Here is a 23,432-nt window from a genome sequence, read left to right on the forward strand (position 1 = left end):
CTTCTGTGGCGGTCTTCCTCCACTGCGTTGTCACCCGCTGTGTGGCATTGTATACATAGCCATGGGGCGGGCTCTCTGGGTGATATCATTGGATGGCCACGGAAGGCCGCCACAGAAGAAGAGCAGCTTTTTTTTATTAGCAGGTAACCGGAAGCGTGGAAGAATACAGCAGCGGGAGAAGACAGCAGCGGCAGGAGAGACGACTCGGGGAAAAGAAACATCAAACACTAGTAAATGTATTTCCTATGTATGATTGTGCTAAGCCCAATAGGCTAGTGGTCAGTGCTTCTACCTTGAAAAACTCAGGCCTTGGAGGACTCATGAATTCAAATCCCACAGAGGGATACTAAAAGATTGCATTGGCGAATTACATTTAGCCAAAGCAGCATATACTGAAAATAGGCAAATGCCAGTTAGTCAATGCACTTTAGTTTGGCTGATTCTATTATGTTAACTCTTCAAATGCATGCAATGGTATGTAAGTATTAAATAATGTTATGGTGTGGAATTCCAAACATCACACACTAGTTAACGGGCAGTTTACATTTCTTTGTTTATTTTAATTCGCTTGTGCAGTGAAAAAATAAACATAGCTGGTGGATGGTAGGTTTGCTGGGATTTGAACTCATACCTTGAGTGCTGTGGAGACATCTGAGCAGACCACCAAGCCATTGTGCTAAGTACGCTAAGACCTGCATAATAGTGTAGTATGATTAAAGAATGAACATAAATAATTACCGCTTTATTGTCACCTAAATAAAAAAAAATTTAAAAAACATGAAAAAAACAACATACAACAAATAGGTAACCTAAATGTTCAATACATGTAACTTTACAGAATAGCAAACATTACTCTGTAATAATCATTCATAACTGCATTCGTTAGCAAAAGAAGAAAAAAATCTAGGAATACTAATTGCAATATACATCAATAGATGCACACGAGGTAGAGCACATCTCACATAAACATGTTTCTTTCACATACATGGATTGTGGTTGCAGTGCAGTGCTATATAATAACTTAGTAGAAATTGCCATTTGCATATCCGCGGAACCGCTAATTAGCGATGATTTCCGAATTTACTAATGTATGTTCGCCGCTAATAGCGCTCTTTTTCATTCGCACGTTCGACTATTGAAATCTTAATTGCCTAAAATGGGCACTATTAGATGTAATAGCGCGCTGTACTTCCCAGCGCTATAGTAAATGACCCCCGTGTGTGTTAATAGTGTACCATTTCGAAATAATGCTGTTTTCGTTAAGCCAAATATGATTTGTTTGGCAATTATTTTCTTTTGTTTGTTCACTTTGCTGCATTTGAATGGAAAAAAAAATCTAAAATTATTGATTCAAACATTTAGAATTTAAAAAATTTGATAAATTAGGAGGAAATTAGAAAAAAGACACAAAATGAATTGTGAATATGAATTCCGAATACAAATTGAACTAATCAACCGAATTTTACAAAAAGAAATAACTAGATTGACAAATCTAAACGAAATAAAAGAAATCTTTTCATCATGTACATGTCTACTGTGCAGTCAACTGTCCGCAGTGACCATCCTCCTTAACGTGTTCTTTGGTAGTTTAGAAAATTATGGCTTGCTGCAAACAGTAATGGATTGGTAGATTTCAAGAATGTTAAAGTGGTATTAAAGGCAAAATAAAAAATGACATATACGATACAGTCTGTCAATGTCATTAATAAAGCAGTCTGTTTTTCTGAGTCCCCCTCTTACTTAATTTGTTACCTGATCCTGCTGTTATTTTTCAACTTCCTTGCAGTTAGAGGGTTGGCAGTTAGAGGGTTGCGACAAACCATTTAACGCTGACAGGGAAGCTTACAATGGTCTGCTGTTATTCATTTATTTGAAAGCGAATGTAAAGGTAAACATTTTTTTTAATAACAAACAGCAGGGCCTTCTTTAATGCAGGGCAAAATGGTTAGTGGCCCGGGCCCAGTCATTGTTGTGGGGCCCAAAGCAGCCTCCCCTTGAGCCTGCACTGCCTGCAAATAGTTGATAAGTGGACTCAGGAGGGCCCCAGAAAATGTTTGCCCAGGGTCCAATCAATATTAAAGATGGCCCTGCTGCTCTGTGCAATGGAATTGCACAGTGCGGCCTCGAACCTCTTCTTCTCGGGTCCCCTGCCATCGCTCAAGGCTCCTCCTCTATGTGCAGTTCCCCCATGGGAAGCAGATTCCCATGTGGGCACTTGTGTGTGATCGCACCTGAGCCCCACTGCTGCGTCCCGTCCATTGACACAGACAGCAGGACTCGGCCCCGCCCCCGCTCCCTTGTCACTGGCTTTCATTGACAACACTGGGAGCCAATGACTCCCGGAGACCCAGCAAAAGAGGCGAGTTCCAGAAGGGAGGGGAAAGAAGAGCTGCTGACGTGCATAGCGCTGAATCAAATGAGAGCTCAGGTAAGGAATACATTAAGGTAAAAAATGTTTAGGCTTTACAACCACTTTAAACCTTTATCTCAAAGAGGAAAAATAATTCTGTAACTGCTGAAAACACGAGCTGAAGTTAAGCTTTAACTTATTAGTCACTTAGGTAAAGGGAGGAGCCACCCTAAGACCAGAAGTGTGTTACTAACTGGATAACCAGGTGAAAAAAGACAACAATAATGAATGCAGCCATGACATGTAAGGTGTGGTATGCTGCAATTATATATATATATATATATATATAAAATATATTTTACTTTAAATCACAAAATGGTTTGTGTAGCAAACAAAAGTAGAATTTTCTATCAGGTTTCAGTCACTTCAGTTTTCTAAAAGGGTTTTCCCTTTAAAATTGGTCCCACATGATCCTCGTGGGGCTTAAAAGACCAGGAGGTTAGCGAGGTATGATGCAGCACTTGTAGTTTGGTGGGACATTGCCCAGTCCACTGCCTGTTGGTTTAAGGTCTATCTCCTCTTTTGGAATGACTGGTTTGAAGTTGAAATTTTGAAGCAATGATGTGAAATATAGAAAGAGTTCCATTCGGGCCAAGCTTTCTCCAAGACAAATCCTTTTTCCTAGCCAAGTCAAAACAAAATTAGAGCAATAGTAAGACATGGATTTTGGACTCTTGATTTATTTAACAGTGCAATAGGAAAAATAACAGACAGATTATAAGGAAGCACTGCCTAACACATTACAATGTTTGTTTTATCAGGTCCCTTGTTTGAACCCCTTTTCTGTTATTTCCTTGAAGAAAAGTTTTGGAATGGCTAAAATTGGAGGATTGGCATGGCAGATGGAAGAAGTTCACAGGGAAACCATTGAGACAAAATACTACATTATAAATGGCAGTTCAGAGTTCATATATAACCCGTGCCACGCACTGACTTCTAAGTGGCTGCAAGAAACCATGAGGTTAGCCACACTAGGGCAGATCTGTAACCAAGTAAAATTAGGCAGCGGAAGACCTGTTCAAGCTCCTCTGGATAACAAACCCAGACTCAAAACAAACACTGTAACACCCTACTTGACCTACACCAGGTGTAGGCAACCTTGGCACTCCAGCTGTGGTGAAACTACAAATCCCATAATGCCTCTGCCTCTAGGAGTCATGCCTGTGATTGTCTCATGGAACTTGTAGTTTCAAAACAGCTGGAGGGCCGAGGTTGCCTACTCCTGACCTACACCATATTAGTGGGATCACATGGCAGGTAAAGGCACCAATTATAGAATGATCAGGGGGAAAAACTCTGGGCTTTTTTTGGTTTTGGATAGAGTGGGGAAGATAAAGAACTTCAGTCAGAATGTTATTGCTGTGACTAATGGTAACTGGGGCAGGATGTGAGGGGGATTTTCCTCAATAGGAAAACAGACAGCAATGAAAAACAATTTTATTTGAATAGAGAATCTAACTGTTTCCTACTATATCCCCAACTAGAAACACAATTTTGGCATTTTTTTTTTGAATGATCACATCATAGATTATCCAACCAGAATGTCTTTACGCTACAAAAACAGTCACTACCTAGGGTACATGCCACACCATTGATGCTGTCAACAGAATCACTAAGAGAGTAGTAGTACTACTTACCTGCTCCTATGGTGTCCCTGCTTCTCAGGCCAAATCAAGAAGGTGTCACTCTGTAGCTGCTCCCTCACTGTTAAGTGAGACTTTGCAGCCAATAGGAGAGCACCATTATAGGTAAAGGTAAGTAGTATCTTTAGTGATCCCACTGCTGCCAATATTTCATCTGCTACAGGAACAGTAACGTGACATGGCTCTTAGGCTAGGCCTCAAAATCACTTCACGGAAGTTATGCACTAACAGGCTAAAGTGCAGTGTGTTTCAACAGCTAGGGCCACTCCCACCCAGCAAAGAAAGTTTAGTCTTCCAAAGACTTCACCCTTGTCAATTTCAAGATCAATTGTGACCATCACTATTGGGCACTTAGAGATCAATATATGCTTGTTATAATGAAGATACGCAGGTCTTCTCTGACTACTGTCACATGGAGCCTAGTATAATTAGCCACTGGAAACCCCAATCTTCCTAATTTGGTGCAATCTCCTAGAGGTGTTCCAAAATGGAAGGAAACTCCAATCATACAAAAAATATTTTCCAACTTTTATTTAAAAGATAGCATAAAAGTGCTGATGGTCCCACATAAGGACAGTAGCACCTGCTGTGAGCAGATGCCTGACATCAGTACTCAAGCTCTATCTTATGCATTTTGTCTTAAGGATTGTCCTCAGGGGCTAAGGAAGCTGATTTTACACATCAAGGAAATAGCTAAGATGCAAAACAGGTAACACTCCTTTGATTGCAATTTCTGCCCCATATTTTACATTTGTAACAGCCACATATAGAGATCATTTGTAGTTTGTGTATTATTATACAACAAAATACAAACCGGTAAACGTCACTTACCTTCCTTGCTCCAGCGTTGCCTGGCTTCTGGGATCCTTCTAAAACATTGCTGTGGAATCCTGTCCCCAGCTGCTGAGGTCATTGGTGTGTGTAGATTTAAAGCACCAGCACCTACATGATCGCCACCTGAGTAACACTTCTGCCTGTTTCAGAGCCTTCCCTGGAGAGTTGTCTTCAACTTGTTTTATACCTTGCACTGAATTCCTGTGTACCAACCTCTGCAACCTTTTGAATTCTCTTGTCTGCCACCTGTCCTGACCTCTGGCCTGTTTTCTGGTTCCCCTTTGCCTAATCTGTGTTTTTGCCTATGCTGGGTCCAGTACTTGATCCAGTGTACTATTCATTCAGTTCACTGTTGAACCATGTTCCCATCTGTGCCAGCGTGATCAGCCGTGCTGCTGCCTAGTCTGATCCACTATTTGTCTGGTTTGCTCTTGAACCATTGTTCTACCTGTGTTGGTGTAGTCCATAGTGTCTCTCCATTGCACAGTCTTACTGCCACTGGTAAACTCCTCAGCTCTACCATTTCTGCAAGTGTGGGTTGTATTACCAAAAAAATAAAAATAAAATGCTGCCTATGCAGATAAGGGGCATCTGTAATGCTTGAGGTCAGGAGTGTTTCTGGCAGCAGCACAGATCATGTCATGGTCCCTGTAATTGAGTATCCGAAGATGAAACAGTCTCGCTGGGGCACCTGGGACTAGAGGAGTGGGGGGGGTCACGATGCACCCACTCCACCAATAACGTTGGCAGCAGATTTTGCAGACCCAGGAGGTCAGTTAGGAAGGTCCCCACAATTGCAGCATGGTTAGCTCCTTCTACACGTTCAGGCAGCCCAAATACCCTGGGATTGGTGCAGAATAGCCTATTCTCAGTGTCAATAGCTCTCTCCTGTGGGGCCTTAACATGTTGCTGTAGGGTATGCAATTCAGTGGAGTCAGAGTTTGCTCTGTCTTCCACCTGTAAGAGCCTGTCCTCAGCCTCCGACTTCGTCATTGCAAATAAGACTAATGTCTGTGGAGACACAGTCTATCTTGACAGTCAGGGTTTCCTTGCAGGCGGTTATAGCCACCAGGTTGTCAGCTGTAGTGGGCCCGTCCTGGTGTCAGCAGAGGAGGTCTGTGTGCTCATCGACATATTGGATGCAGGAGACTATGTGGTCAAGATGGCCACCAGAGGCTGAGTGCAGAGAGCACTCAGAGCGAGGTTTGCCAGGCAACATAGCGGGGGGTCAGCAGCCAACCGAAGAGGTACTAAGAGCAGGCACAAGCCTTCCATGGGAAAGAAGCAGTGTCAGTGCCAACAGGATGGCAGAAGGATCATGTCTGGAGAGGAGCTCTGGTGTCGTGAGTCCCACCTGGTTCACATCCAGGCCATGCTCCCCAGATAAGGGGCATATGTAGATAAAAAAACTGCAGATTTGACTAAAGTTGAATAATGCCCTTGCTATAGGTATAGGTCATGTATGTACCTCATGAAGCCTAACCCGAGAACTCCTAAGACATTGCTAAGACAAAGTGAGGCCCGGCTATTACTGCTCACCTCCACCATCACAGTAGTGAGCTCTCAGACACTGAGCTCAGAGCTCCTACATCAGGGGAAAGAAAATGCATGTGAGTGGGTTTGAATCATAGAAAGAGCAAACTCCTGTGATGGTGAAGATCAACAGTAACAGCTAGGCATCTCTTAGAAACATGCTTAGCAACGTCCTGGGAGGTTTACAGTCAGGCTTCATGAGGTATGTAAATGGCCATCACCTATAGTAAGAGCATTATTCAAGTTTGGTCAGAGCTGCACAGCTTGTTTTCATCCACAGACACTCCTTATCTGCATAGGCAGTTTTTGCTGATGTAGTCATTATCTGGGATGGTCCCGACTCGCTCATCGCTGACTTTTTACAACACTGCAACAACAACAACATGGGCCTGTCCTTTACCTCCGTAACTGATAGCAATAAGCTATCTTTTTTGGATCTAGAACTTTTCCACCAAAACAAAACCATTTGCGCGCAGAACTATACCAAGCCTACGTCAGGAAACTCATATCTACCTTACATTAGCTGCCATCATTCTCGGTGGATAAACAAAATCCCTAGAAGTCAATTCTGTAGGCTCAAACATAATTGTACCCCGGAACAAGATTACATATCCCATGGCGAGTTACGCCAAACAAAGTTTAAAGAAAAAGGATATCCAGATGACATCATAGAAGAAGCTTTCCAACAGTACCTCCATAAAGATGTCAATGTTTGTCACACAGTTTCATAACAAATTCAAGAAGATGGAAAAGATCTTCCATAGACATTGGCCAATCCTAACGGAAGATCCCCACCGCAAAGCTACAGTCAGTGACCGTCCCTTAATCACCTATAGACGAGCCAAAAACATCAAGGCTAGAATAGCATCAAGCAAGATAAAACCATCACGCCCCATGACCAGTACATCCCTAACCTTCTTCAATATCAAAGGCATGTACCGGTGCAGGAAACCCTTGTGTCTAACATGTGCCCATGTCACACATGGACAGAAGGACTTCTTCCACAAAGGTAAACAATATCTTATACCTGATTTTTTTACATGCTCCACCGAATATGTAATCTACTGCTTAACCTGCCCTTGCGGCTTATTGTACGATAGTGCTTAACCTGCCCTTGCGGCTTATTGTACGATAGTCGTACGATCCGTCCCTTGCGTAAGCTTATTGGAGAACATCGCAAACTGGTCGAACAAGGAAAAGACAAACATAGTGTCTCTAGACACTTCCTAGAATTCCATGACCAATCATCCTAGGGACTATGGGTTTGGATATTGGAGTCCATCCCGAAAACCCTGCCCCCGGCTGAACGATATAAAAGACTCTGTGAAAGAGAGAACTTTTGGATATATTCCTTGGATAGCTTATTACCTGGAGGCCTAAATGAAACTATAGAAATTAACACCTTGTTATGATGATAAGTCAACACATAGTCTTCACTAAGTTACTAGTCCTTCTGTCTATACCAATCACTGATGATCCCTTGGGATAGACGTTTGCGCTGATTGAATATCCAGTAATACGTGCACTGCTACCATGGTCATATTTACACGCACATGGGCATGCGTGACCCCTTGCACATTTACATACATTCACGTTCATGCCAGTGCAGCTCGATACATCCAACCTCTCAACCATCAATTTTTGATCTCCTATCCACTATACATAGTATCAGTAATTTCATATATATGTGTTTTATTCCATTTTTCATTTTAATCAAATAATCACCGCCGCCATATCCACCCATCAATTCAGCATCCCACGTCGTATTATCTATACGATGGACGCACCTTAGTATCTTGATAAAGGGACATCCCCACTACCATTAGTCACTTATCTCTAATTCCCATATTTATTTGATCTATTTTATCAAATAATTATTATCAATTAAATAATCATAATTAAAAAATCATTATTAATCGTTGTGAATTTTTATACAAATTACCACTTAATACCATCTCGATTAATTCTCATTTGCATTTATATATATTTTTCTTATATTTTTTAATTTATTATTCTCTATACTTACTATCTAATAATAATATTCTCATCCCAGATACACTTCTAACTGCCAGACTCATATTTTATATATGTATACATATATATATTCCCTTCCATTTTCTGCATGTCTTTATTATTATTATTTTTATTATTTTTTTAATTTCATTTTCATTTGTCCCCTCATTATACAGCCAGTCATATAGATACAGACAATGTTATAGCATTAGGTCGTAAGCATCTCTACCACTCCCTCATATATCCCCGTCCTCCATCTTCCCACACTTCCGTTCTAACCCTTTAATACTTGGTACTCATTTTATTACTGTTCCCAAATTATTTATACATGTCACTGGGACATTGTTAACCTTGCTGTTGCCACTGATTTAGTGAAAACTGTTTTTGGGGAAGAGAAGAAGGAGACGGCGGGCAGATAGCAATTGCGATCTAACCCAAAAGTGGGAGTGTGTACCAGTCAAAACCAAGTACCCACTCCCCCACGAAAAGTGCCAAATGTGGCAATGGATGGGGGGGGGGGACTAGGAATAAGCCCTTTTGGGTGGAGCTCCGCTTTAAGCTATAGTCAGTATAATGCTATGTAGAACAGCCAGTACAGTCATTGTCTGTTTTTCCAGGTCTTCTATTTCTATATACTAACATTATATATACGATTCTGAACAGATAAAATCACAAATTGCATTCCTAATAATGAGCAAGCACAACTTTATCAGGATACTAATTAGAACATAATTATAATAAAAATTATAATAATACTTAATAATTTACCAGCGCCAAAAGGCATGTGGGCGTCATTCTTTCTAAAATTTCCCTTGTCATCCAGAAAATGATTTGGGTTGAATTCTTCTGGCTGTGTGTAATGTTTCGGGTCCCTATGGACAGAGGCCAGGAGTGGAGTGACATGTGTGCCCTAAAAACAAAAATATTATCAGGATTAGCAGGATTTTTAAATATATATTTTATTATGTTCAGGATTTGTAAAAAATCATCCCCCCCGAAACTTGAATCTGGGACAGGAAGATCTTAAATGAAGTGAATGTCACAAGAAAAAAAAATGCAAGCTATATGCCCTAACTTCTTTTTAAGGCTGAACGGATCGGAACCAGAAGTCGGTTAGGATAGAGACTTTGCAAACTGTATTAATTACAAACAGAAAGCTGGTCTATTTTATATCTATGTGAGTGTGCAAATATCATTAATACATAATTTAAATTTAGTATTTTATTGCACTATTGGCAATTTCTCTGTATTACTTGGAACACCGTCCTACATATGGAGAGATGGCTATGATCTTTTAAAGGGTCCCATAACTTACATCTATACCTCCTGAGTGATACATTGTAAGAGGCAAGCCCCACTAGTGCCTGGGACTGGAGGACTGATACAACACGTCCCACCAGTCGGTCTGATTTGGAGGAGTTAGGCGCGTATGACCCATTTGTAGCACTACTCCCGTAGGAGTTGCAGTTCCCCACTGCTGCACAGCCAGGCACATAACATTTTCTGCTTTCATTCAGACACAGTGAACAGTCCTTGAGCTTTGTTTTTTTTTGTGTTTTTTTAAGTGGGTAATAACTTGGATGGAGTTAGGAAAAATCCAATAAAAACATTTAAAAAAATATTTCTTCAAAAATTTAGGCCAATATGTGTTCTGCCACATATTTTTGGTACAAAAAAATCCCAATAAGTGTATATTGATTGGTTTGTGCAAAAGTTATAGCGTCTACAAACTATGGGATTTATTCTGGAATTTGTATTTATTTTTATTTTTTTATACTAGTAATGATGGCGATAAGGGATTTATAGCAGCACTGTGATATTGCGGCAAACAATCGGACATTAACTGACCCTTTTAACACTTTGTGAGAACCAGTGACACTAATACAGTGATCAGTGCTAAAAATATGCACTGTCACTGTACTAATGACACTGGATGGGAAGGGGTTAAACATATAGGATGATCAATGGGTTAAATGTGTGCCTAGCCAGTGCTTTTGTGTACTGTGTGAGATGCTTTTACTAAGGAAAGTGATAGATTTTCTTTCCCTGCTTCACTTCCTCCCTGTCAGAACGGAGCTCTGTCTTGTTTATATAGGCAGAGCTCTGTCCTTCCCGAAATATTCCTGACAATCGGCAGGTGCCGGCGGACATCCATTGGCTGGCACCTGCTAATTGGCTTCTGCCGTGACAAGTCACGGCAGAAGTGGCATGCCGATGGCTCCCACACACGTCCCCTACCTGGAAGTGCAGAATTACATATATATACTGTATGCATGATTCTGCACAGTGTGGCCGCCCTGTAGCAGTAAATCTGCTATGAGGTGGTCGGCAACTGGTTACCAAACTTCCCACCTGCGCTATAGTCAAAAGACGGCTACAGCACAGGCTTATTTTGCCGGGAGGGTGTCATATGACGTCCTTCCGTGATCGTACTGCCCGACACGCTCTCTGTGATTGCTGAGTCCTTCGGACCCAGCTGATCACGTATCAGGGTAAAGGGCCAATGACAGCGTCCCTTTACGATGTGACCAGCTGTGCCCAATGACAGCTGATCACAATGTAAACACAAGCCAGTAGTCGGCTTTCCTTTCCTCATGCTGACAGGGGGAGAAAAGAGCCGATAACTGGCTTGATTATCCGTGTCCTGATTATCAATGCAGTCCTAACAGTGCCCACCAGTGCTGCCAATCAGTGCCCATCAGTGCTGCCAATCAGTGTCCATTAGTGCTGCCAATCAGTGTCCATCAGTACCTCCTCATCAGTGTCACCTATCAACAATCTATGAAAATGTTATTTTTTTTTTGTTCGATCTTTTTTTGTTTGTTTAGCAAAAAAAAAAAAAATCCAGTGGTGATACCACCAGAAGGAAAGTTCTATTTGTGTGAAAAAAATGATAAAGATATAATTTGGGTACAGTGTTGCATGACTGGGCAATCCGCAATCCAATTCGCAATAGTGTGAACCCAGCCTAAAGCTTTAAAGGTCCATGCTACAGGGCTGTCAGCTTTACCCTTTCTTCATTACTTGGTTGGCTACACTCCTAGGGCAAAAGTGTTCGTTTAAGGTATTAGGACATTTAATATGCTTTTTCCAAGTCAGCAACTTGCCAGTAAAGGATACAGATTATGGTCCTGGAGTATGCACTTTTAAACAGACTAGCAATGGCATCTCCCACACGCTCCAAATGTCTGGTAGTACTGGAGTTCTCTTACCTTCGGGATTGAATATCCTCTGTAAAATGTGTCTCTAGATGTGCAACGAGGAAGACTGACCGGTAGCACATCACAAAACCTTATGAGTTCATGGATAGCAGCGTCTGTATATGGCATATCGCTTCTGTCGCTTACAGATGGCAGTCGGTTTTTTCCAATAACGCGATCAATCTCCTCTTGCATTTTCTCTGGACCAGGAAACAGTATAGAAGGTATGAAAGTTGAATGCAAGCCTCATCATGTTCTGTTCCTGTACTGTACATTTTTTTTTTTGCATAATTTAACAGAATAAGTTAGATCTCGATAAGTCTCCAAGAAATAGAAAATGCTATTTATTATTCAGTTTAATAATTTTATGCCAAAAATTTGCAGAAATATTGTGACTTTTGGAAAAAAGTCTTCCCTGAACTGTTCATCTTATGTTTATCCATATGTCTATTTACATCTGTCATCCTCCCATCATCCATTATCTCCTTAGAAAAGCCTCCCAACCCTTTGCTCTGCTTTTTAAATAGTTAAATAAGACCTCAGATTTCAGATGCTGCTGTGTTGGTGACCACCACCTTTCCAAGGCTGGAGACTGTGTACATGCCAAAGTATTTAGTTTATTCTGTGAAGGGTCACAGATTCACTATGTCTTCCTGTATGAGATAGCCATCCTGGGCACATGCAAATTAGGATGGAAATTGCCATAACTCTCCCACTGCTTTATGACTTTTTTTACTGCATCATGTAAACACTATATTTGAAATATCCCAAACCTGCAGAACTGCTCCAGACTTGCATCTCTTACCTGTCTTCCGGTAAACAGGGTGTCAAAAGAACCCATCCTGGCTCACCATTATAAAGAATAGATAAATAATAGCCACGCTCCATTTTCCTCTCTTCCAAATACTTTTAGTCAAGCATCAACACTATAGCTGCAAAAAGTGTCTCCACCCAAAAGAGACCAAAAGATCTTAAACAGGATAAAAATTACCTGCCACCTCCGGGTATTTCATAAGCACCAAGAATCCGTATCTCAGGTTAGTGCTAACTGTCTCTGTTCCTCCAAACAGCAGATTTTGAATTGTTCTGGACAAAGATTTGGCGTAAAAGGCAGTGTCGAGGTTGTCTGTTTCCTTAACGTGAAGAAATAATTTAACTATGTTAAAGCAATATAAAAACATAAGATTTACATTTTGTTCACTGATATATAGCAAGGTACTTCCAACAAGTCATAACAGGTAATAAAGAGAAAAAAAAATCCTACATTTATAGGTTCTTTCACTTACCATTCAGTTTAGAGTTTACTGCCAGTTTTTCAGGCGGATTTGAATGGAAGCTCTATGTAAGTCTATGGGCAGGTGGATGTAAACGGACATGAGTTTGTTCACATCTGATTACCTTTGCGTTTTTCTTGGTCTAAAAAAACCCTTAAAAAGGTCTGCATCCTTTTCCATTTTTTAGACCTAAATGTGACGTATGGAAATTGACGCACCCTTAACATAGGGCCCTAAAAATAGAACTAAAAATAGAACTAAAGGCAAGGTTTTTTTCATTTTGAATAGCGTAAGGGAGGGTTAAACCCTGTCAAATAGTTTTTGCCATCTGTGTTCCATAGGGGAGATTTCCCTTTACTTTCTGTTCCATAGCCAAAAGTGAGAGGAAATTCCTCCAAGTGAGGGACGTCCTGGGTGTCACCAGAACTAGTAACCCCATTGGAAGATTTACCCTCCAATGCTGCGTCAATGCAAAATTTGTTATTTTCTTTTAATTTCGATGATAACAGTAAACAGGATAAATAGAAAGGGTAAATCTCCCCAACGGAGGGCACAGACAGTAGTAAAAACTGAGAAGTGTTCTAATCCCTCTTCACTCTATCCAAAAAAAAAAGTTTTGACATCCGTATTGTTCAGCTATGATTCTGCAGGGGATCTGTTGATGGAGAGTTTGCACTGCTTAAAATCACTATATAGTTTAGAGTTTGACTGGGTATGAATAGATAGGAATAATGCACTCTCCAGTGGGAGAGGATGAAGATAGTTTGGCCCTTCCTCCCACTCGCCTGCAGCTTCCTGGGACATGTCACGTGACCCAAGAGGCCGCAAGACCAGTCTCACGGCACAGCATGATCGGTGCACAATAGGGAGTTGGCTGTGACTTTTTGATGGCTCACAGACAGCTCCCTATTGTGCATCCAAGGTGGGGATCTGAAGCCCAGCGAACAATTGGCTACAAGTAGGACAGTGATTGACTTCATGGGCTGATAAGTAAGTACCTTTTTGTTAAAAGTCAGCAGCTACAGCATTTTTAGTGTTGATGTTTAACTTTTGAGAACCCTAATGCCTCGTACACACGACCGGACTTTACTAATGGCCAGGGTTGTCGGGAAGAGGCCCTTGTCCTCATCAACATGTGGACAAGGTGCTTTGGGGTGGGGGGGCACAGGGCGCCCCCTCCCCCAAAGCACCCACCCCCCCATGTTGAGGGCATGCAACCTGGTACGGTTCAGGGGGGGGTGCTCGCCCGTCCCCACCCCCTTTTCTGACCGGCTGGGCTGAGTGCTCAGATCGGGGTCTGGTATGGACATTGGGGGGACCCCACACCGTTTTTTCGGCGTAGGGGGTTCCCCTTAAAATCCATACCAGACCTAAGGGCCTGGCATGTCCCGCGACGGGGCTAGCAAGGTGTCAATCTCGCCGATAAAAGCGGCGAGATTGACTTCCTTTTCTAGTCCCGTCGTACCCGAGTCACGTTCAAAATGAACGGACTTGTTCGTGTGTGGGCAAGTCCGTTCATTCTGAAAGTCCGCCGTAACTCCGGCGAAAGTCCGTCGGGAAGAACGGCGGACCTAGCCTGCCGGAAAGTCCGGTCGTGTGTAGGCAAGTCCGTCCGTTCAGAAAGTCCGGCAGGAAGAACGTCAGACCTAGTTTCCCAGAAAGTCCGGTCGTGTGTATGCGGCATAAGTGAAATTCCTCTTTAAAATGTCAATTTAGGGATCCCCAATTCTTGCTGCAACATAAGAAAATATTTAAAAGATCTTTGAGAGTATAACTGATGCACATATTTCAACTCCATCTGGGCCCTGTGAGAACCATTAGGAATAGACTGAAAATGGGGAAGTTCTGAATTGTAGCAAATGGGATTGTTAGGGGAGATGTGGAGTCAATGAAAAGCATTGTTACAAAATCCTTTTACGTTGTTAAGAGACAATTTTAGCATTCAGTTTTATAGAATTTTGACTGTGTAGCCAAATATGACTAATTTGTTTTCGCTCCAAGAGAACGTGGACAAGAGAGGTGGATAGAGGAAACTTCCTCGCTGTACCATTGTATTCTGACAGCGGACTTCTCCACTGTCAGAATACTCTGATCAGTGGCTGTGGCCCATTGACTGCAGCTGCTAATCAGGAATTTTTGTTTCCAACAAGTCCATTTCACAGATTGACTTCTGTAGAGTAGAAGTGGCCACACATGGATTGAAAATCAGCCGGTCCCTGCTGAACCAACGGAATTTTGATCCATCTATGGTCAGCTTTACTAATGCATGTTTTCCCTCATTCATTCCCTCATTATTCCACATGGCCACCAAGGGTAAAGAGAGGAAACTCTGTATAAGTTTCTGAAACGTGGGCTGAGGTCCCTCACCTGGGCAGTGTGACTGCACTGGGTATTGCCTGAGTGGTCAAACAGGAAGCAGTGTCACATGGCAAGCAGCATCACAAGTCACATGGAAAAAGGGGGAGTGAGTCACATTCTTCCCATACCAAAAAGTACATGGAATTTCTCTTTAGTCTCAGCGGGCTAGTCGGTGAGTGATGGAAAAGTGGAACTGAGGCTGTAATGTTCAGGTTCACCTTTAGTGGATTCTTTTTAAATGTATGTAAAAAAAACAAGACTATGGCCATTTCAGTAAGGAATACTTTAAAAAAAAACGTAGCTCCTAGTTATGATTACCTCTTTGATCTTTATGAGGAAACAGTCAATGTAGTCACGAGGATTTTCAGGATCCAGTGTATCCTTGTGGTATTTGATGCTTTCCGCTGAAATGTCGTAGATCATGTCAAAATACTTCTGCATTCTTTTGTGTGGACCTGGCAGGTGTTCCATAAGCTTTGGATACATATTGTAGAGCTGGATTGCCACAAAACAAAACATACAAACAAAATATCAACAAAGAACCAAAGAGCACAACTGGAGCAAAACATATGTGGACATGTAACACCAAATGCTGAGAGGGGACAAACCAAGGGGACCACAGCCTGATGGCATCTAGGGACCTTGCGCTGAAAGTCTGATAACACAACCCTAATAACAAAATAGTCATGATTAAAAGGCATGCCTACATGGGGTTGAGATACTAAGGGCAAATACAGTATCTCACAAAAGTGAGTACACCCCTCACATTTTTGTAAATATTTTATTATATCTTTTCATGTGACAACACTGAAGAAATGACACTTTGCTACAATGTAAAGTAGTGAGTGTACAGCTTGTATAACAATGTAAATTTGCTGTCCCCTCAAAATAACTCAACACATTAATGTCTAAACCGCTGGCAACAAAAGTGAGTACACCCCTAAGTGAAAATGTCCAAATTGGGCCCAAAGTGTCAATATTTTGTGTGGCCACCATTATTTTCTAGCACTGCCTTAACCCTCTTAGGCTTGGAGTTCACCAGAGCTTCACAGGTTGCCAATGGAATCCTCTTCCACTCCTCCATGAAGACATCACGGTGCTGGTGGATGTAGAGACCTCGCACTCCTCAATCTTCCACTTGAGGATGCCCCACAGATGCTCAATAGGGTTTAGGTCTGGAGACATGCTTGGCCAGTCCATCACCTTTACCCTCAGCTTCTTTAGCAAGGGAGTGGTCCTCTTGGAGGTGTGTTTGGGGGCGTTATGCTGAAATACTGCCCTGCGGCCCAGTCTCTGAAGGGAGGGGATCATGCTCTGCTTCAGTATGTCACAGTACATGTTGGCATTCATGGTTCCCTCAATGAACTATAGCTCCCCAGTGCTGGCAGCACTCATGCAACCCCAGACCATGACACTCCCATCACCATGCTTGACTGTAGGCAAGACACACTTGTCTTTGTACTCCTCACCTGGTTGCCGCCACACACGCTTGTCATCATCTGAACCAAATAAGTCTATCTTGATCTCATCGGATGTCAGGACATGGTTACAGTAATCCATGTCCTCAGTCTGCTTATCTTCAGCAAACTGTTTGCGGGCTTTCTTGTGCATCATCTTTAGAAGAGGCTTTCTTCTGAGATGACAGCCATGCAGACTAGTATGATGCAGTGTGCGGCGTATGGTCTGAGCACTGACAGGCTGCCCCCACCCCTTTAACCTCTGCAGCAATGCTCGCAGCACTCATATGTCTATTTCCCAAAGACAACCTCTGGACATGACGCTGAGCACGTGCACTCAACTTCTTTGGTTGACCATGGCGAGGCCTGTTCTGAGTGGAACCTGTCCTGTTAAACCGCTGTATGGTCTTGGCCACCATGCTGCAGCTCAATTTCAGGGTCTTGGCAATCTTCTTATAGCCTAGGCCATCTTTATGTAGAGCAATAATCTTTTTTTCAGACCCTCAGAGAGTTCTTTGTCATGAGGTGCCATATTAAACTTCCAGTGACCAGTATGAGAGAGTGAGAGCAAGAACATCAAACTGAATGCACCTGCTCCCCATTCACACCTGAGACCTTGTAACACTAACAAATCACATTACACCGGATAAAGGAAAAATTGCTAATTGGGCCCAATTTGTGCATTTTCACTTAGGGGTGTACTCACTTTTGTTGCCAGCGGTTTAGACATTAATGGCTGTGTGTTGAGTTATTTTGAGGGGACAGCAAATTTACACTGTTATACAAGCTGTACACTCACTACTTTACATTGTAGCAAAGTGTCATTTCTTCAGTGTTGTCACATGAAAAGATATAATAAAATATTTACAAAAATGTGAGGGGTGTACTCACTTTTTTGAGATACTGTAGGTTGTTCATTTTGCAAAGGAATTTTCTCTTGAGCTTGGTGAATGTGGTGAACTTTCACTTTGTAACGAATACCCAATCATGTGCACGGAAAATAAAAAACAGAATTTCTGCTTGCACATGATTGGATGATGGAAGTCTATAGGGCTTCACCTTATTCATTAACCTATGGAGAAAATTATTTTGTAAAGTGAAGAGCCAATCTGCCTTTAATAAATCAACTATCATGCATCTTCTCTTTAAATAGTTCTATACACTTAAAGGAAAACTAGTCATTTTGACAGTTTTTAATTTAGTTATACACCTATGTGCGTATATGAATGTACGTTTAATTGATTTCAGTTGAATTGAATTCAGTTGAATGTAGTAAAATTGTAAATATGTGTCAATGTGCTATTATACCCAAAAGACATTAAGGGCCAGTTCACACCATAGAAAAGCAGTCCGGATGCGTTTCAGATGCTTTTCTGCATGCATGGTTTTTAAACGTTCCAGTGCGTTTTTGAACTGTTTTATGTGCATTTTTGATGCAGTCCAGTGCATTTTTTCCCCCTATTTTTTCTTGGACTTAAATAAGGAAATATGTGTTTTTAGGTGCGTTCCAGTGCACTTTTGATGCTTTTTACAGCGCTCCAATACAGTCCAGTGCAGGAAAAATGTAGCATGTTCTACTTTTTTTTCTGGAACTGGAACACACTGGAACTGCAAGTACTGGTGTGAGCTATGCCATTAAAGAAACACATTGGACTGCATGTGGTGTGAACTGGCCCTAAGAATACTGTGTTAGCCACACATACATGTTTTGATTGCCGCCACATGATTTCCTTCTAAGCGTCATCTATTCTGCAGGAGAGGAGCTTAAAAATCTGGCCATGTACACTTCTGTCTATAGGGTGGTTCTGCTGTTTTGTGGCTTTCCCTGGAGCCGCCCCTATATACACTCTCCTCCATGTAACTGCAGCTGCACAAGGACAAGCTCTATGTGAAGGTTCTCAGTTGACAGCTGGTTTATCTAATGGTTGCATATTTATCCTACATCAGAAGGTCAGGTTGTCCTTCTGTAACCGCGCCATCCTGGTTGGAAGTTTAGGGGACTGCATGGAAAGTTTAATAAAAGGTAAAAAAATAAATAAAAAAAATAAGTAATTTATATCCAAAGAGAAATGTTAACTTGGCCAGCTCATACATTGATCTTTTTTTCTCAAGTCATCTTCCAGGACGGCACACCTGAGAGATGAGAGGCTCCTCCCCACAGGAAACACAATCAATCAACAGCTGTTTTAAGTCCACACCCTTCCCCCTGATCCTCAGTTTTTGATTGTGTTTCTCCCTACACGGCGAAACTGTTTGTTTTTTTCCAAATGACCGAAGCCTGGGGCTGGTGGTCTCCCCCTGGGAGCCGGACCAAATGCCTGGGAAGCCTCTGGGTCTGGCGGGATATATTTATCCTTCCCGGGGGGTTCCCCTATCCTTTCCTCAGGGGGGCAACAGAAACTGGGAAAGCCCCCCTGAGAGCTGAAGGCCCCTGGGTACAATGGTGTCCCCAGAACTTCAGGGGCCTTTATCCTGTCCCCCCCCCCCCCCTTACCTGTCCGGAAGTCCTTTCAGACGGGGGTGCTGGCAGTCGGTTCTTTCCAGGGGGATCGTATCCCCTGACTCCTGGGTCCCTGGTAGCTCGCGTGGGCTGCTGGGGAGGGCACCGCCTGAACGACCCACGTTCTTACCCAGAAGGGAAGGCTGAGAGTCAGCAGGAGCAGGCGCCCACATCCTCCTTTCGAGGAGGCACCAGTTTACTATGGTGAATGTCTGCCTAAACCACCTCATGGGAATGAGGAACATACGGCATTGCCCCCCCCCCCCCCATGTGTATATACTGACTGGACAGAGCAGGACACAGCCTAACCTTGCAGCTCCCTAAAGGGACAGCAGTTGTGGGGGGGGCACTTTGGTGGCTATCCTCCTTGCGTGTGGACCATAAGGATGGAAAAGCAAGCCCGGTGGCTGTGGAAAAAGGGGAAGACGACAACGGTGAGTCAAAAATCCCCAATCCCAGCCAGATGGTTTCTGGGCATTTGAGATAATCTCCCCTGGGGTCTGGATTCAAATAGCCCAGAAGCTTTTGCTAAAGACACCAGCCACAGCTCACTCCTACATCAGAGATGCTGTATGGTGGACAAGTGGTGCAGAGGAGCGAGTGTGCCTAAACCACCTCAGATGGGAAAGAGGTAGGTAAGGCATTTTTTCCCCTTCCACCTGTATTTACTGAGTGGTGCAGTGCAGGACCTGGGGGTCTCCATAACAAAATAGAACAGAAGCTACTGCTAAAAACCACCAGCCACAGCTTCCTCTTATAGCAGAGACACTGTGGTTATCACAACAGTAGGTTGCCAGCCTCTCCCTACATACCCGTTGTGGTACATTAGTAGGGGTGAATACAGCAAAGAGGGTGACCTGGTAGAACAAAGAGTTCCTTACTGGCCAGGTATACCACTGAACAAGTTATTAATGGTGCAATGGTTGAAGGATTCAGGAGTAAGCTCCCTTGCTCAGCAGGTGCACTAGGTTATCTGGCCCTATTTGCCCAGCTGCTAGGAATCTGCTTAAAGTTGCTCCAAGATGCAATATGGATGTGCTATCTCTATTCAGAATTGTTAGATTGTTGCACATTAGAGATATACACGATTGAAGTTTGTCTGTGGGTCCTGTATTACTGCCTTATTGGTTGCTTATCAGAAAGGTAGCAGTGAAGATGGATGGTCCTGATTTTGTTGGAAAATACAAATTGAACCTGTGCCATGGGTAGTACACATACTGCCATTTGTAATCGGTGCAGCACCACAAAGTGACGCGCTGATTCAGACAGCGCTATTAACAGCAATGGCGGACGATTTTAGGCATGCGACTTTGACATGTTGAGTTGCATGCCAAATCACTTCAATATGGATGTGCTATCTCTATTCAGAACTGTTATATTATTGCATATCAGACATATACAAGATTGAGGTCTGTCTGTGGGTCCTGTATTACTGCCTTATTGGTTGCTTATAAGAAAGGCAGCAGTGATGACGGATGGTCCTGATTTTGTTGGAAAATACAAAATTGAACCTGTGCCAGGGGTAGTACACATACTGCCATTGGTAATCAGTGCAGCACCACAAAGTGGCCCGGGCTGATTCAGACAGTGCTATTAACGGCAATGGCTGCCAATTTTAGGCATGCGATTTGACATGTTGAGTCACATGCCAAATCACTTGAATATGGATGTGCTATCTCTATTCAAGATTGTTGTTGCACATCAGACACATACAAAATTGAAGGTTTACTGCCTTATTGGCTGCATATCAGAAAGGACACAACAGTGAAGGTTGTTTGTCTTTTTCTGATTTGTTTTTGCTGCTCAGCAGGGAGACACATTGAGGGTAATGACATCTCTGCTCAGTATTGGTATATGCTACACATCAGACATACACAAAGATTGAACATTGTTTGTGTCCTGTATGTCCTATATTTACTGACTTATCGTCCGTATATCAGAAAGGCACAGCAGTAAGTGGTGTTTCTCATTGATCTTCCTTGCTGTTTCTTAGGTATACACAGTAGGGGGTTGTTGGCTGCACTCCTCCAGGGAGCCACAGCATGGGGACCCCTTGTTTGTTCGACCCGAAAACTGCTTTTCCTGCGACCTGTGCAATCTTGAGGTCTGTGGTTCCGTAAGCAGGGACTGCTGGATACGCTGCGACCTGGAGTCGCACAGTCACGAATGATACCCTTTGGAAGCCATAGTATGACTTCTCATGCGTCTTGCAGTCCCAAGTGGCAGGTTGGGTTGCACGGGTGTGGGAACCCTAAGCTTATCTGTCCCTTCTGGTTCAGGTTTTGCAATGCTGCAGGAATACTCATTGTGGAGTTATTGCCTTATTTTGCAGTAGACCAGAAAGATCGCAGCTGTAAAGGCTGTCTGTTGTTTGTTTTTATGTTGCTGCACAGCAGAAGTACTCAACATTGAAGCTTGTTGGTGCTTTCTGTTTCATATTGCCTTACCTTATGGCACTTCAGAAAAACACAATGCTGTAGGTTGCTTGTGTTCTTTCTCTGTTGGTTCTATGTAACTGCACTACAGAACTGCATAACAGGAAGGATTGTCTTATAACTGTACTTGGTGGTTCGTCATAAATACGCAACATAGAAGTTTGGGTCTTTCTGTCTTCTCTTTATAGCCTTGTTTTGCTGTACATCAGTAAAACACCACTGTAAAAGGGGGTTCCCGTCCTTTCTGTATTTACCAGTTATGACCTAGCTAGCTGCACTTCAGAAATGCGCAGCATTTAAGGTGTGTTTGTGTCTTAATGCTTACATATTGGCCGCACATCAGAAAACCAGACTGTGAGGTTCAGATTTGGGTCTCTTCCCATATTTGATATTTTGGTTTAGCTAGTCACACAACATTGATGTCTATGCTTGTGTCCTTTCTGTCTAAATCTATTGTGCTATGTCCACAATCTATGATTTTTTTATTTGTGATATTAATAATACATGTATCACCTTTTTGTATTTCAGCCTTCTCTTCCGTGAAAGGGCCTGGAGTTCTGGTGCAGATGTCACATGTCAGAAAGCCTCGACCCCTTACATTCAGGGATGCCAGAGCCATTTCCTAGGGTTGAAGCCCAGTAGAGTTATGGGTCACTGGAGGAAGGCGATAATGAATCGCCCTGTTTAATAAGAACTTAGGAAGTTCGGTTCAGAGGAGTTTTATGGCCTGAAGATAAAGTATAAACATGTATACCCGACCAAATAGGTTACAGCTCGGTGCATGGCCTTCATTTTGCCCTTCTAGCAAAACTAGATGTAGCAATATGAGTGTTCTTCTCCTGCTATAGATGTTAATCTCCTGAGTAGGCTCTCAGGCGTAAGTAAAACTATAGATTGGGCATGCCTTAAACCCAGGGATTAAGTTTTTGTTAATCTATTTCCCTTAAGTAGGTTTCCCTTCAGTCTTTGCTGACGTAAAGCTAAAAATGAACAAAAAGGGGTTGTCTGTCAGGGGCCCCCCTTTTTTGGCAGTTTTATTTCCCTGGACAGGGTTGTGTTAAGACAGGCCCCCTTATGGATCAATGTAGTGTCCTTGTCTTACAACACAGGTCTCCGATTAATCTTTTTAGTGGTTCTAAACAGCACCTATAGGCAGAATAGGCCATTGTTGGTAGATGTGTGACAGGCAAAATTGATAACCTACAAGTTTAACATGTTTTCTGATTCCATCTTTAAGAGCCCACTCCACCTAGATCCTGCATCCGAAACAGAGAAGGCAGGGACACATGTGGAGTAGACCGGCAGATCAGCCGCATGATCCAGCTAAGATACCTTCATCAAGCATATGGAGTAAAGGTAAAGCTTACTGCAGAACCGAGGTTCGCCAAGAGTCTTGCAGTGGTCCCACCCTAAGGTAGGCCTGAGGTACTTGATTATCCTCTCAGGTGTGCCGTCCTGGAAGATGACTTGAGAAAAGTACTAGTTACTTACCGGTAACTGTCTTTCTGGGAAATCTTCCAGGACGGCAGGCCTACTTCCCACCCGTTGGAGGAGGGAAAATTTTAGAACACTAGAAGGTGAGTACCTATGAGGAATGATTTCCCTTGTGAACCAGGTTCAGGAGTTACTTCTCTACAAACTGAGGATCAGGGGGAAGGGTGTGGACTTAAAACTGCTGTTGATTGATTGTGTTTCCTGTGGGGAGGAGCCTCTCATCTCTCAGGTGTGCCGTCCTGGAAGATTTCCCAGAAAGACAGTTACCGGTAAGTAACTAG

At 42.7% G+C, this 23,432-nt stretch overlaps 1 protein-coding gene across 1 annotated transcript in view; it reads right to left on the bottom strand.

Annotated features, from left to right (window-relative positions):
- Window positions 1-727: 727 nt before the first annotated feature.
- The window catches only part of LOC141107662 (cytochrome P450 2F3-like), a 63,933-nt gene continuing 41,228 nt past the window's right edge, over window positions 728-23,432 (bottom strand). Inside the window, exons 6-10 of the mRNA XM_073598554.1 lie at window positions 15,584-15,760; window positions 12,625-12,766; window positions 11,646-11,833; window positions 9,202-9,343; window positions 728-3,031 (exon numbers count right to left, since the gene is read on the bottom strand). Coding sequence (XP_073454655.1) covers window positions 2,850-3,031; window positions 9,202-9,343; window positions 11,646-11,833; window positions 12,625-12,766; window positions 15,584-15,760 — 831 coding nt within the window. The 3' untranslated portion in view covers window positions 728-2,849. The remainder of the gene's footprint in view (window positions 3,032-9,201; window positions 9,344-11,645; window positions 11,834-12,624; window positions 12,767-15,583; window positions 15,761-23,432) is intronic.

This window comes from Aquarana catesbeiana, linkage group LG09, assembly GCF_042186555.1.
Source record: "Aquarana catesbeiana isolate 2022-GZ linkage group LG09, ASM4218655v1, whole genome shotgun sequence".
In the NCBI taxonomy this organism is placed as follows: domain Eukaryota; kingdom Metazoa; phylum Chordata; class Amphibia; order Anura; family Ranidae; genus Aquarana; species Aquarana catesbeiana.